Source organism: Harpia harpyja, chromosome 17 (genome assembly GCF_026419915.1).
Source record: "Harpia harpyja isolate bHarHar1 chromosome 17, bHarHar1 primary haplotype, whole genome shotgun sequence".
NCBI classification, from domain to species: Eukaryota; Metazoa; Chordata; class Aves; order Accipitriformes; family Accipitridae; genus Harpia; species Harpia harpyja.
The window spans coordinates 4,144,829-4,157,337 of NC_068956.1; the positions used below are offsets into that span (position 1 = coordinate 4,144,829).

The window sequence follows — 12,509 nt, forward strand, 5'->3', positions numbered from 1 at the left end:
TAGAGGCCTAGATTCTTATTGCAACATTCATAGCTATTGTGCTGATGGGTCAAGAAAGAGATGGGGAAGCTGATGGGAGACAAGGATCCAACCTCACGGACGTGGGACGACCCTGCAGAGTGGTGGCTTGGAAGAGGGGAGCAGGCAGAGGTGGGATGGTGACCCCCAGCCCAGAGCTGGGTGTCCCCCAGTTGCAGATCACAATCCTATTAGTGAGGTTTTGTAGATGAGCAGTGGAGTGTGTTCGTTGTATTTAAGTCTGCTAGACTTAAAGCAGTGCTAAGAGGAAATAAAAATGGACCCAAAGTTGAAGTTAGACAGAAAGTAGAGTATTTCCTGGTATTATTAATAGACTTTTATGAACCTCCTGTCCAAAGAGGTTGCCGAAAGCTTTCATGTTGCTGTCATGCCAGCTCCTTGCTTTGTGCTGGAGTGTCACCTGGAGGCATTTTCTGCGCCTCGTGCTGGAAGGTGCTTTTGCAGGAGACTGTCTCTGCCTTGATGAGATCCTAATCAAGGCAGATAATCAACCCAACATGGAAAATGGAGAGGCTGTATCATAGCTACGCTCTTCCCTGAATATGTCTTGTTTTTTCCTCAAGATTGGACTTGATGATCTTAGAGGTCTTTTCCAAACTTAATGAATGATTCTAATGATTTTGTGAAATGAGCAGAGGCAAACTGTACGCAGCGCTCAGCATGGATGGCAGCCTGGATAGTTTCAACGGTGTAACGAGGTGGTCTGGTTTAGTCTCTGTTCATTTCCTATAATTCTTAGCATTGGACTTCCCTTTTGGACTCAGTCCTGAGCCTCTGTTTTCACAGCATTGTCTACAGTTGCTCCATGATCCTCTCCCCAAAATAATTACTATATATATGTATATAGTATAAATATGTATTTATATGCATATATAATATACACATATATACAAGTATCAGATTGTATAAATACGTGTAAGATATGAGTAATATACTAAATAACATACACTAAAGTTTGCATTAATATACTTTATTAATACTATTGATGATTATTAGTATGAATACTATTAATATACCATATGCTATATTATTATAACTATACTATACTATTAGTAGTATACTATAATATATGAGAAGTGTTAGTAATACATGGCTAATATTATAGAATCATAGAACCATGGGATGGTTTGGGTTGGAAGGGACCTTTAAAGACCATCTAGTCCCATGCCCCTGCCATGGGCAGGGACATCTTCAACCAGATCAGTTGCTCAGAGCCCCGTCCAGCCTGGCCTTGAACACTGCCAGGGGTGGGGCATCGACCACCTCTCTGGGCAACCTGGGCCAGTGTCTCACCACCCTCATTGTAAAAAATGTCTTCCTTGTGCCCAATCTAAATCTATGCTCTTACAGTTTAAAACTGTTATCCCTTAACCTGTCACTACAAGCCTTAGTAAAAAGTCTCTCTCCATCTTTCTTGTAAGCCCCCTTTCAGTATTGAAAGACCACAGTAAGGTGCCCCCAGAACCTTCTCTTCTCCAGGCTGAACAACCCCAACTCTCTCTCAGCCTTTCCTTACAGGAGAGGTGTTCCAGCCCTCTGATCATCTTTGTGGCCTCCTCTGGACCCGCTCCAACAGGTCCCTGTCTCTCCTGTGCTGAGGACCCCAGAGCTGGACGCAGAACTGCAGGGGGGGTCTCACCAGAGCGGAGCAGAGGGGCAGAATCCCCTCCCTCGACCTGCTGGCCATGCTTCTTCTGATGCAGCCCAGGACATGGTTGGATTTCTGGGCTACAAGCACACATTGTCAGCTCATGTCCAACTATTAATTCCCCAGTATCCAGAAATCCTTCTCCGCAGGGTTGCTTTCAATTCATTCAGCCCCCACTTTGTACTGATAGTGGGGATTGCCCCGACCCAGGTGCAGGACCTCGCACTTGGCCTTGTTGAACTTAATGAGGTTCCAATGGACCCAATCCTCAAGCCTGTGGAGGTCCCTCTGGATGGCATCCCTTCTCTCTAGAGTACCAACCACACCACTCAGCTTGGTGTCATCCGCAAACTTGCTGAGGGTGCACTCAATCCCACTGTCTATGATGTCATTGATGAAGTTATTAAATAGTATGGGTCCCAGTACGGACCCTTGAGGGACACCACTCGTTACTGAGGTCCACTTGGACACCGAGCCATTGACTGTAACTCTTTTGATGCAGCCATCCAGCCAATTCCTTATCCATCTAATGGTCCATCCATCAAACCCATATCTCCAATTTAGAGGTAAGAATGTATGGGGGACTGTATCAAAGGCCTTACAGAAGTCTAGTATAGCATTAATATAGTATGTTACTATCTATGCCATACCAATTATAGTATATACTGTATTAATATTAGTGTTAGTAATAATGGTAATATTTGTATACGGTATATCGGTAAAGTATACACTATAGTATATACAGTCATTTGGCCTGTAGTGTCACACATGCCCCTGGCCGAGGAGAGCCCGCAGCAGTCCTCAGCTCCAGGTTCGGGATCCCAGATATGCTGCAGATGTGAGGTGATGCTACTTTTGTCTAAAAATGGGGATTACGGGGGCTGTGCTTTAGGGAGGTGTCTTTCCCCAGGTGTCTTTTTTTTTTTAAAGTATATATAAGTATCTTGAAGAGGGGAATTAAACTTTTAACTCTGGGGAAAAAGATTTGTTCTTGTGCTTAAGTTTTACAAGTGATTTGGTGTCCTGAGCTGGGGCTCGCAGGTGCTGAGCTGCTGATGGGTAAGGAAGGCAGTATTTGTCCTCACCCTGCACACACCAAAGTGTGTCCTTGGAGCAGATACATAGTATGAAATTCACTTTAGCAGCTGAAAAACACACAGTTTGGATTCTGGTATCGGGAAAAACCCTAACTGCATCCTAAAGACCCTCATTGCACAGACAGGACACCTGAAGCTGTGGGACATACTTGGCGACACGCTGGGAAGATGCTCTGAAAGCTTTAAAGGTGCTGCGTAATTCAACTTGATCCATTCATTAATTCCCCGTTTCTCTCCCCACTCTGAATCCATGCTGGGAGTTACCAGTGAGAGATGTCGTTTTATTATTATTATTCTTTTATTTTCCCGTTGCTTTCCTGCTGCATATACAGTACTTAAAAATGAGATCACCTTCATGTCAGGGATGTACCATGTTTATTAACAGCAAAAAAAGTATTATCTAGGCTTCACTCAAGACCGATTTACAGGATAAATAACTGTTTCAAATTACTTTAAAAAAACAAACAACAAAACCCCGAAGAATAAATTAATAACTTAAGTGATTAGCTGTCCACAGTGATTTGAAAACTTAATAACCATTCAAACAGTGACACCACAAGAAGACACGTACTGTACAGTTTGCCACAGATTACTCTTGTCCTTCCTTCTACAAATGGAAAAAAAAAACCAAAACAAAACTCCTCTTTAAGAACAGTCATAGGCTTTGAAACACACAAAACATCCCTGCGAATTGGCTGCCAACGCGACGGCTTCAAAGCCAGGGCTCCGACCCCACTTCGCAGCAGGTTAAGAAACGAATGGAGAAAACTACCCTAATTTGGCTGGGTCCGTTCCCACGCAACGATGCCCAAAGTCAATGGCGACCCATTGACTTCGCCAAGGGCTGGGCTGGGTGGGATGTAACTACTCTAAAGGTTTGGTCCTAATCCTACGGGATTCATCAGCAGGCTCCCCGTGGAGCCCAGAGTCCTGCTCCCTTCCCCTCTCCACGACATGCTTCAGCCACCACATCCAAAGGGCTCTTGAACAAAATGTGGTATTTTCAGGGTCAATGTGGCAGCAGAATGCTGAAACTGTGCAAATGGCTTTTCCCCCACCCCCCTCACTCAGGAGAAACTCCTGCCAAGTTTTTTTTCCACCTTGGCAGTTAAGGATGAGGGGGTTTTAAAGAGTTTTGCAGAGCGGGATGTGCAGCATCATGTGTGATGCTGGGCATGACAACGGGGTAGCACCACATGCTGCCTGGCCGTTGCATGCAGACTCAAAACAGCTCTTTGCATTATTAGATGTCAATTAATTACACCTCACAACACATCTGTGAAGTTGGGAAATAAGTATTAAAAGTCTTCATTTTACAAGCCGGAGAAAAAGAGGGATACAGAGTTCAAATGAGCCCACTCGTCCCACCTGAAGATAAAGTGTGGTGTCACCCAAAGAACGACAATAAAAATGATGGTTTCTTACCTCCTGGTCTTGGGGTAAACCTCTCCCATACAGTCAACCCACTAGCCTACAAACAAACCCATTATATGTTAGCAATGGGCTGCATCCAAAATTAAGAGCCTGCTGATTTGAAGCAAGTCCATTGAGAAGTTCTTTTAACTCAAGAGATGGAGCCACCGTGGCCCAGATTCTGCTCCAGATGTTGCTGGCTGGTGTTAAAATTTGGACACCATGTGCCAGGACTGGCTGGCCGCGGGTTGGCAGGGGTAAAGCTGTTTGGTGACACCTTGCTACATATCAACTTTTCTCAAGAGCAGCCACTGAAGTAGCAACCTGATTAACAGTACAACTCTAGGAGTTGCGAACAAGGAGATAAAATTGCGACTACAAGGATGAGACACCAAGGACAAGCTGATGGAGGAATGAACTGCTCCAGGCCAAGGAGAATTCATCACCAAAAGGTGCATGTCTCTACCTGCAAGACTCTCATTAACAGTTGCAAGACCATTGAGTACATGTGGGCAGGTTAGTGCTTTCCAAGCGGAGAAGAGAGGCACACGGACTCACCAGGGGCCCTAAACTGGTTTATTGGCCCTTATGATTTGATGCTGGACTGGTCCGGCTGATTTTCTTGATGGCTCTTTGATGGCCATGCGTGTCCTCTGGCTGGGTTTGGGGTTAAGCTCTGCTCTTCACCCTTCCCATTACAGTAGGGAAGTAGCGCTTCTCCATAGGCACAGCTGCACTGCACCCACCTCAACCAGACAACATCCCTCCACACAGTGTGGGCGAGTGTCAACTTTTACACAGAACAGCAACATCACTAGGTGGGAAAACATCAACACAAGGCAAGCATGACTTGAGAAAACCATCCTTTTACTTGCCTCCTAGGCCAGGAAGATCAGACAGGACCTGGGAGCTAAACATCTTCCTACCAAAGTCTACCACCACGTAAGACCTGGGCATGGCTCTACCCCTCCCAAAGAGCCATGCTCAATGGATGGCCAAAGCGAGCTAACTCCTCCCAGTATGCTCAAGGGACTGGGACACCAGGGTGTAGGGGCTGGTGTGGGGCTGCAGAGAGCTCTGGGTCGATGTCTATCCTAAAAAATTTACAGGTTCAAGCTGCTCCCCAGTTGCTTGGACTGTGTGTCTGTGTCCTGGATGACTTGGTCTGGGCCAGCCAGCCCTCTCCCAGGTGTAAGGGATGGCTCCAGTGTGGATTAGGTCCCCTCACTGGGGGGTATGGCCCTGGTGTTGAGCTGTGCATTGCCACTTGGTTTCATGACCAGAGGAGAGGTCCTGGCCCAGTTTCAGATGCTATAGGGCTCTAGGCAATACCTTTGGCCCCTTCCCTCACATGGAGGAGTCTCTGCTCAGCCCCAGCAGCTCAGGGTCTCAGGGTAAACTGGAGGGAAGAGATGTCTCTAGTCCCACCCCCGGCTCCAAGCAGAGTCACCTATGGGGTTGACCCAGCCTGGTCTTGAAAAGCTCCAAGGATGGAGGTGGCACCTCGCGGGACAACCCCGTGAAGCCATGGCACTGCCGTCCCATGACCAGCTCACGGGAGCCCCGGAGCAAGGTGTCTCCCAGAATGTCCGCGTCCCCACCACATTTCTGGTAGGGCTTCTCCTGCCCAGCTCAGAGCTGGGTGCATGGACCAGGGCTCCCTGAAAGCCAGAGTGCTGAGGCATCACGTTGTAGGGCGGGATGACCCCTTCAAGAGTGAAGTGCCCTCGGTAAGTCTGGAGAGCGGTGTGAGCTGCCCTCGCACCAGCGCATGGCTTTTACTGAGCAAAACCCCACTCCACAACCCACAAATCTTCTTTACATATCTGACTTGAAACTCATGCCAAAGGGGCACATGGTGAGAAGCAAGACTCAAATCTTGCTGGCAAACTCCCCTGCCTTCTCTCCTCCCAATGTCATGTTACCTTGTATATAACCCTTGTCAGTGGCTGGTGGCACTGGGTCCAAATCCATCCCAGTTAGCCTCCAGTCAGCCCAAGCCTTAGCCACCTTTTGGTTCTGGCTCCAGATTTGGCCCTATCTGCCAGACACACAGCTTTACCCTGGCACAATCTGCACTCGCACGTATTTTCTTTCTCCAACTTGAGACTAAGCCTAAGCCTGGCATCCATTTAGAGCTGTAAATGTATTTTCCACCAAACACTCAAATGTCAGTTCAGAGTAAATCAGCTCCAAGACAGCTCACACATCTCACCAGACAAAGCAACCATGAGCAGCAGTCATACACTCACAGCAAGGGATACACACTTTTGGAGACTTCTGCCTTTAAAACCACCAGCTTAGTCATTTTAAAGCTCGGGGAGAGCTTTGAGCCATGGCCCTGGTACTTCATAAAACTAAATATTGAGGTCATGATGGTTGTCCCATGGACAACCCTTCTCCATGAGCGCACACACACACATGCAAGCATATCCCTTTTCTTAAATGGAACCGTAGAGCTGAAGAGCAGGCTTTGACGTGAAGACTCAAGCCATTTTAATTGCAATTAAATTAATCATTTGCAGTGTTCTCAGCTTCCTAAAATACCTATTTCTAACAAAAGAGTCAGTCATACTTGAGCATCCAAGTATAGAGTGGATGTGATAAACTCAATGCCTTCAGGACAAAGTTCTTGGCAGTCCGTGTAATTAAACCAGCTGCTTTTCAGTATGGTTTAAGACTAAATACTGAACAAACATTAATCATCAGGGACTGCTGTAATCAGCTCAGCAACCATCAGGAATGACTATTTCCACTGCAGCCATTGATTACTTAATGGCTTTCAGGAGGGGTTGATATAGTCATGTGTATATGGCAATGCATAGAGTCTATGGGCTGCTACTTAGTTTGGAGGGCCATTTGCTCGATGCTTAGCAGGGAAAAAATGGAGGAATATATGTTTCTGGGAAAACATAGGCCTCACTGCAAAGCAGAGAGGGATCAGCAACCAGCAGTTGCAAAATAGCTACTTTTGGGCTGTTTTGGTCATTGGTCTGCCAAATGCAAAGCGCCTGTTACTGGCGATGCTCATGAAAGCAAATCATCAAAACAGGGGGTCTGAGCCTGGGAAAAGAGCTATCCCATACCAGTGCTTGCCCCATGAACAAATACAGACATTTGTGGGACATGGAGAAAAAGAACTAGTTTCTCCAGTGCCATGAAGGGCTTTTCCAATCTTAATTAACGCTTTGGATTCAATGTGGGAGTGGGCACTGGATGCACTTAGTCCCAGCGCAGAAGCACAGGGCACCAACTCAGCAAAATGCATCCCAACCCACCGTGTTGTCTCTCAAGCCACTGCACGATCAGAAATTACTACTGCTGCTGTCTGCCCTCTTTCAGGGTACTTTTGAGACTTGCTGAGCTCCCCATCTCCTAGGTGGAGAAAAAGACTCAATCTGAGCATGGGCTATCACTTAATCTCTCCAGGCTTTTGGACCAGTTCAAGATTTTTTTAGCCTGGAGCTGCGCTCAGTTTCATCTTGAGAATAGTTGCACTGTTTTACTCAGAGAGACCCAAAGCAGTACAAAGAGCTATTCCCAAAATCGCTGCTGCAATCCACCCCAGACATGGCTGTGTTTTAGTGTGAGAGGAGGAGAACAGCACAGTTTTGGCAGGAAAATACATCCAGCATGCACCATAACCCTTCTCCCCCAACCTCATCTTCCTTTGTGTCTGCCTAAGAGTTCAGAGGATGAAATAGGAAAAAAATCAGCTTTCCACTTGAGTTATATTTGCTTTTTGGTGGGGATGGGGAGCTTGCTCCCAGCCAGGTGAATGCACACTTCAGTGAGCTCTGGATCAGGCCCGATGTTTAGTCTCCCCCAAGATGCAGTGATGAAAGGGGCTATAGAAATACGAAGCACTCTACTCTGGTCTTCATTTCATTCTCTCACCATGCAAGCATGCAAGCCCCCAACAAGAGGCAAAGGCCCTTGCAGGCTGTAACACACTCCCCAACCTTCAGAAAGCATCTGGCTGTGCTAGATCTTCCCCTTTGGGGTCTTTTTTTTTTTTTCTCCTAGATGATTATTATTTTTACCATAAGCATCAGGATATTTGCTTCCTTATTCCTGTAAAAGGCCAACACTTCAATGTCTTAAAAGGGTTGTCAGAGCTTTTCCATTAATATCCTTACCTTTCATGGCACGCAAGAAGAAAATATAAACTGCTGTTGGAAGCTCAAGACTTATTTTACCAGCATGCAGCCCTTTAAGGGACTGGTATCCTATCCCCATATGGGTCACGTCTGGCCTATTCCAACTCAGACCAAGATTAAACAAATGTGTTAACGCTTAAGCATCAATAATCAATACAACTTGGTGGTGTTGGTGGAACATACAGCCTGTGGTGCTGGGATGGATTCAGCTTGAAGAAAGAATAGCTCCAGCTAATTAATAAATATTATTACCTAATCTTTCTAATGTCTCCTTTGTTTGGCTCTCGGTTTGCAGTCAGCCTGTTTATTCATGTCAGCGCTTGCTGTCTGGCAATCAGGCTGCTCCATGGCAATCATTAGTCCTTCCTGTTTTCATGAGATCATGAATTATTATCTGTGGAATAAATGGTCTCTTCCTTCTTGGCTCTCTGCACCCGGCAGCTGCCTGGGGAGCAATCCCAAAGCCTGGATGTGTCAAGGATGCTGGCAAGGGGCAACAGCAGATTCCCACCCATAATTAGAGCCTAGGGTCGTTAACGTCAACAAGCCCCATTTCTGTGTTGAAGAAACATTGCTGAAGATGGAGGGAAAATATCTAGTCCGGCCCTTTGCACCCACCACAAATCAACCGTCATGCTACATTAAAGCTAATATTGAAACACCTTGCCCTGACTCTCCTGACCAGCCTCTTCCCAAGCCTAAGGCCTCACCATCAACCAACATTTCAATTAATCTACTGCTTTCCTCCAAGATACACCCCACTGGACCTCCTCACCCAAGACCAACCTCTGCAGTACAGCATCCGCCTTCTCCCCGTCCTCGCAACAGCGTTCCACTCCCCCCTTGTCACTCATCCTCGTGCCAGTCCAGATATAGAGTCTCAAGAGCCTCCCTGCGCCCCTCGTACTCAACCACAGAACTTCTCATGACAGCCACAGATGTAGGACTCTCACTCTATGGGCTTCTTTTGGTGCCACAAAGGGCAGATTTTGGTTCTTAGGGCCAGATTCACAGGCAATTGGTTTCAGATAGGCAGTGGGTCAGGGCTTAAATTCTGCCATCCAAAGCCAATCTCTCCAGCCCATTGACTTTGAGAGATGCTGGAAAGCATCAACAGGCAGAACACACCCCAACAAACTTAGCTGTTTCACGCGTGCATGCATGTGTGTGAGCGTGTGCTGGCATATATGTGTATGGATGATGGGGCAAGTCCTGGGCTTCTAAATCAGCTCAGTTGGACAGTCTGGATGCTCTTCAAGCTCCTGAAGATTAACAACCACAACCAAAAACACAGGGGCTGTCCCAACAGGAGGAACATAGCCCTCAGAGGTTTTGAACATATTATTTACAAGAGACGGGACAACAAAAGTGATTTCAAAAGGAATGGTCCTTGCTCAGTTTTGGGATTGGGAGGAGGCAGAGAAGAGGGCAACCATAAGGAGTGGGGAATCAGAGCTGGGGAATGATGTCCTATGAGAGATGCTGCAAACCTGCATGGCACAGTTTGGGGGTACGGTATGGAAGAAGACGGGGAGAGATGATGCAGTGTTAGCACATACAAGGTGGCTTTAATAGCTGTAAGCAAAAGATGTGTCGGGTGAAACCTGGTATTGCTAAGTCGAAGTTCCTGGATAGTGCATCCAGCAGCTAAAGCACAAACCTAGCCACCGAACATAGTTGGTCTTTATCACTGGCAAACAGTATCCGCCAAGTCTTCCCCTGAAATTAAGTTTCTTTTTGTCCTAAAAGAAAAAAAAATAATGACGACCCCCTCCATAGACAAGTCTTAGAAATCAAGCCCAAGTGGAGCTGGCAGCCTGGCGGTGCCTCAGCCAGGGAAAACCACTGGGACATTTGCCTGTTTTGCTGCCTGCCCCAGGCTCTACTGCTTCGTGCTCTTGGCGGGCTCCGAGGACTGCCGCACGTCAGTCCACTCCTGCATGGTGCTCTGCAGCGCCTGCGTCTTCTCCTTGTCCACTTGCACGTAATCAACCTTCTCATCCGAGGCGACCGAGGAGGTGGAGGGCTGCGGGGAGGAGAAACACGGCCACCGCCTGGTCACTCATCAGTTCTCTGCTCTTCCCTCTCGCTCCTTCCCGCATCAGCACCATGGGTGCTGCAAGTCCACCGGCACCTCCCCTGCTTTCTTTCAGACTCCATAGCCCACCACCCTCCCTCTAACCTCCCGAAAGGTCTTGGATGAAAGATTTCAGTCTGCTCTGCATCTTGCTTGCATGAGGCTGCGGTGCATTGGGAGGGTAGGAACAGCGCCTGGGTCTCTACCTTCACACCAACTCTGGGACATGACTGTTTGGTTGCAAACGTGTTATCTAACTGCTGATAGTGCAAATTCAGTGTTGCATTTTGCTCATTTTCTTGTAAAGAAATCAGGAACTCTTCTAGATATACATAAAAACCCCAGCTCCATCCCTCTTAGCTGCGCTGACTCTACACACCTATGGCACTAGATTATTTTCATCCCCAAAACAACAGATATGTTTGCAGACATCTGGAGACCTGTTGAGGAAGAAGGAGATACTTTTTTCCGTAGTTTCTTGAGTCCTGGAACCTTGTCTGCCTCTACAAGCATTTCAGAGGACCCCCAGCTGCTTGCAACTGGAGCCAGATGATGTTTTTTAATGGTCTAAAATCACCTTTCCAGGTTGGGATATAATTTAAATTGGTAATACCTGCAGAAATATTGCTGGGAAGAAAGAAACAATCAAGGAACAACTGTCAAATAATAAAAGGACCTAACCAGTGGGATGCTTTGCCTAGGAAATAAGGTGGTGTTTGGGAAAGTCGAGGCCAACTCGCAGGTGATTCCCACAAAGGTTTGTACAATCCTTATCCTTCACCATCTCCTTGCTCAGGTGCTGCTTTGCTTGAACCAGTCTCTCCTTCTCCCTCCCAGTTTGCTCAGGGCGACACCCAGTAGGACCTGCCTTTGGTCCTTCCCCAGCCCACTCTGTCACCCCGGGTGTCCTCTACATCTTGCTATGTGGCCTTGCTGGGCAGGTTGTGAAATCTCCATCATATGAGACTTTTAAGCCTCATCTTTCACCTCAGGAGAGATGCTTTCCTTTGGATGTGGGGATGCCCTGATGTCCTCCCTTGCCCTATTTTCCTATGATTCACTTTAAGATGGTGTTTGTTTCCTCTGTGTATGAACCTGGAGAAAAGACACCAACATCTGGGTCTTTAGGAGCTTCCCCTTCCACATTTCCGCTTGACACTTGTCAGAGGCATCCCATTCCCGACCCACTTTCTCCCCACAGCTCTTTCTCACCAGGCAACGGCTTGATCAGCTCAACATAATTCAGCTTTTAAACATCAGCTTCACTTTTTGAAAGCAGTTTATATTTTTCCTGCCCAAATGGCACCCTTTAAAAGCACCTGACTGGCAGGAGACAGGTGCCCTGCATTTTCTGAATGAGGTCCTGAAAGTATCTCAGGTGGAAAACCCAAGTCTGGTTTTGTAGGACCTGTTGTTCTGAAGGAGGAAAAAAAAAAATCTGATACTTCTTGGGATACCTCCTGACAGCTTTTGAATATACAATCTCCAGCTGAATTTCTGGTCCAGCACAAAATCTACAATCTCCAGCTGAATTTCTGGCCTCATTAGCATCCCTGAACCCCTGCACATCCATGCTGCTGGTGACACTTCCAGCAAGGATGCAGACATGCAATAGAGACTGAGTCTGACCTAGAATAAATATAGCAGCGGATCTGCAGGAAAATCCATGCCTCTGAGGTTACTGTGCCACTTACCAACCCTGCCCAGGGCTTTGGACCATGCTGTTGCCTATGTGCATTAAAAAAACTTTTAAAATGCATCGCTTTTAATCAGAAGTTTATAAAATCCCCCATACCTTTCTGTGTGGCCCTGGTGAGCTTGGCTGGAAGTCCAGGGCCAGATAATCCACACTCCCCGAACTCTTTTTAGGCGCTGGGCTGTTGGTGCCACTAGGAACAGGAGAAGCAGAAATGGGGTTTTGCTAATGCAGGGAAGAGACAGGAGAGATAATGAGGATTAAAATGGGAAGAAGGAAAAAAAAAAGGAATTAACACAAACCTGGCAATGAAATGCCTTGGTGGCACTTTTACAAGAGGTCCCAGCCTGGATATGCGCTCACCTGCCTCTCTGGGACC

General features: G+C 46.9%; 1 protein-coding gene across 3 annotated transcripts in view; it reads right to left on the bottom strand.

Annotated features, from left to right (window-relative positions):
- Positions 1-3,142: 3,142 nt before the first annotated feature.
- The window catches only part of GAB2 (GRB2 associated binding protein 2), a 98,127-nt gene continuing 88,760 nt past the window's right edge, over positions 3,143-12,509 (bottom strand). Inside the window, exons 9-11 of one of the 3 annotated variants that reach the window (XR_008238944.1) lie at positions 12,230-12,355; positions 7,768-10,383; positions 3,143-7,731 (exon numbers count right to left, since the gene is read on the bottom strand). Coding sequence is in view for 1 of the 3 variants with exons in the window: in XM_052812667.1 (XP_052668627.1) it covers positions 10,240-10,383; positions 12,230-12,355 (270 nt within the window). In the remaining 2 variants the exon portion in view is untranslated. Of the gene's footprint in view, positions 10,384-12,229; positions 12,356-12,509 lie in introns of all 3 variants that reach the window. The other 2 variants (XR_008238945.1, XM_052812667.1) reach the window with 2 other exon arrangements.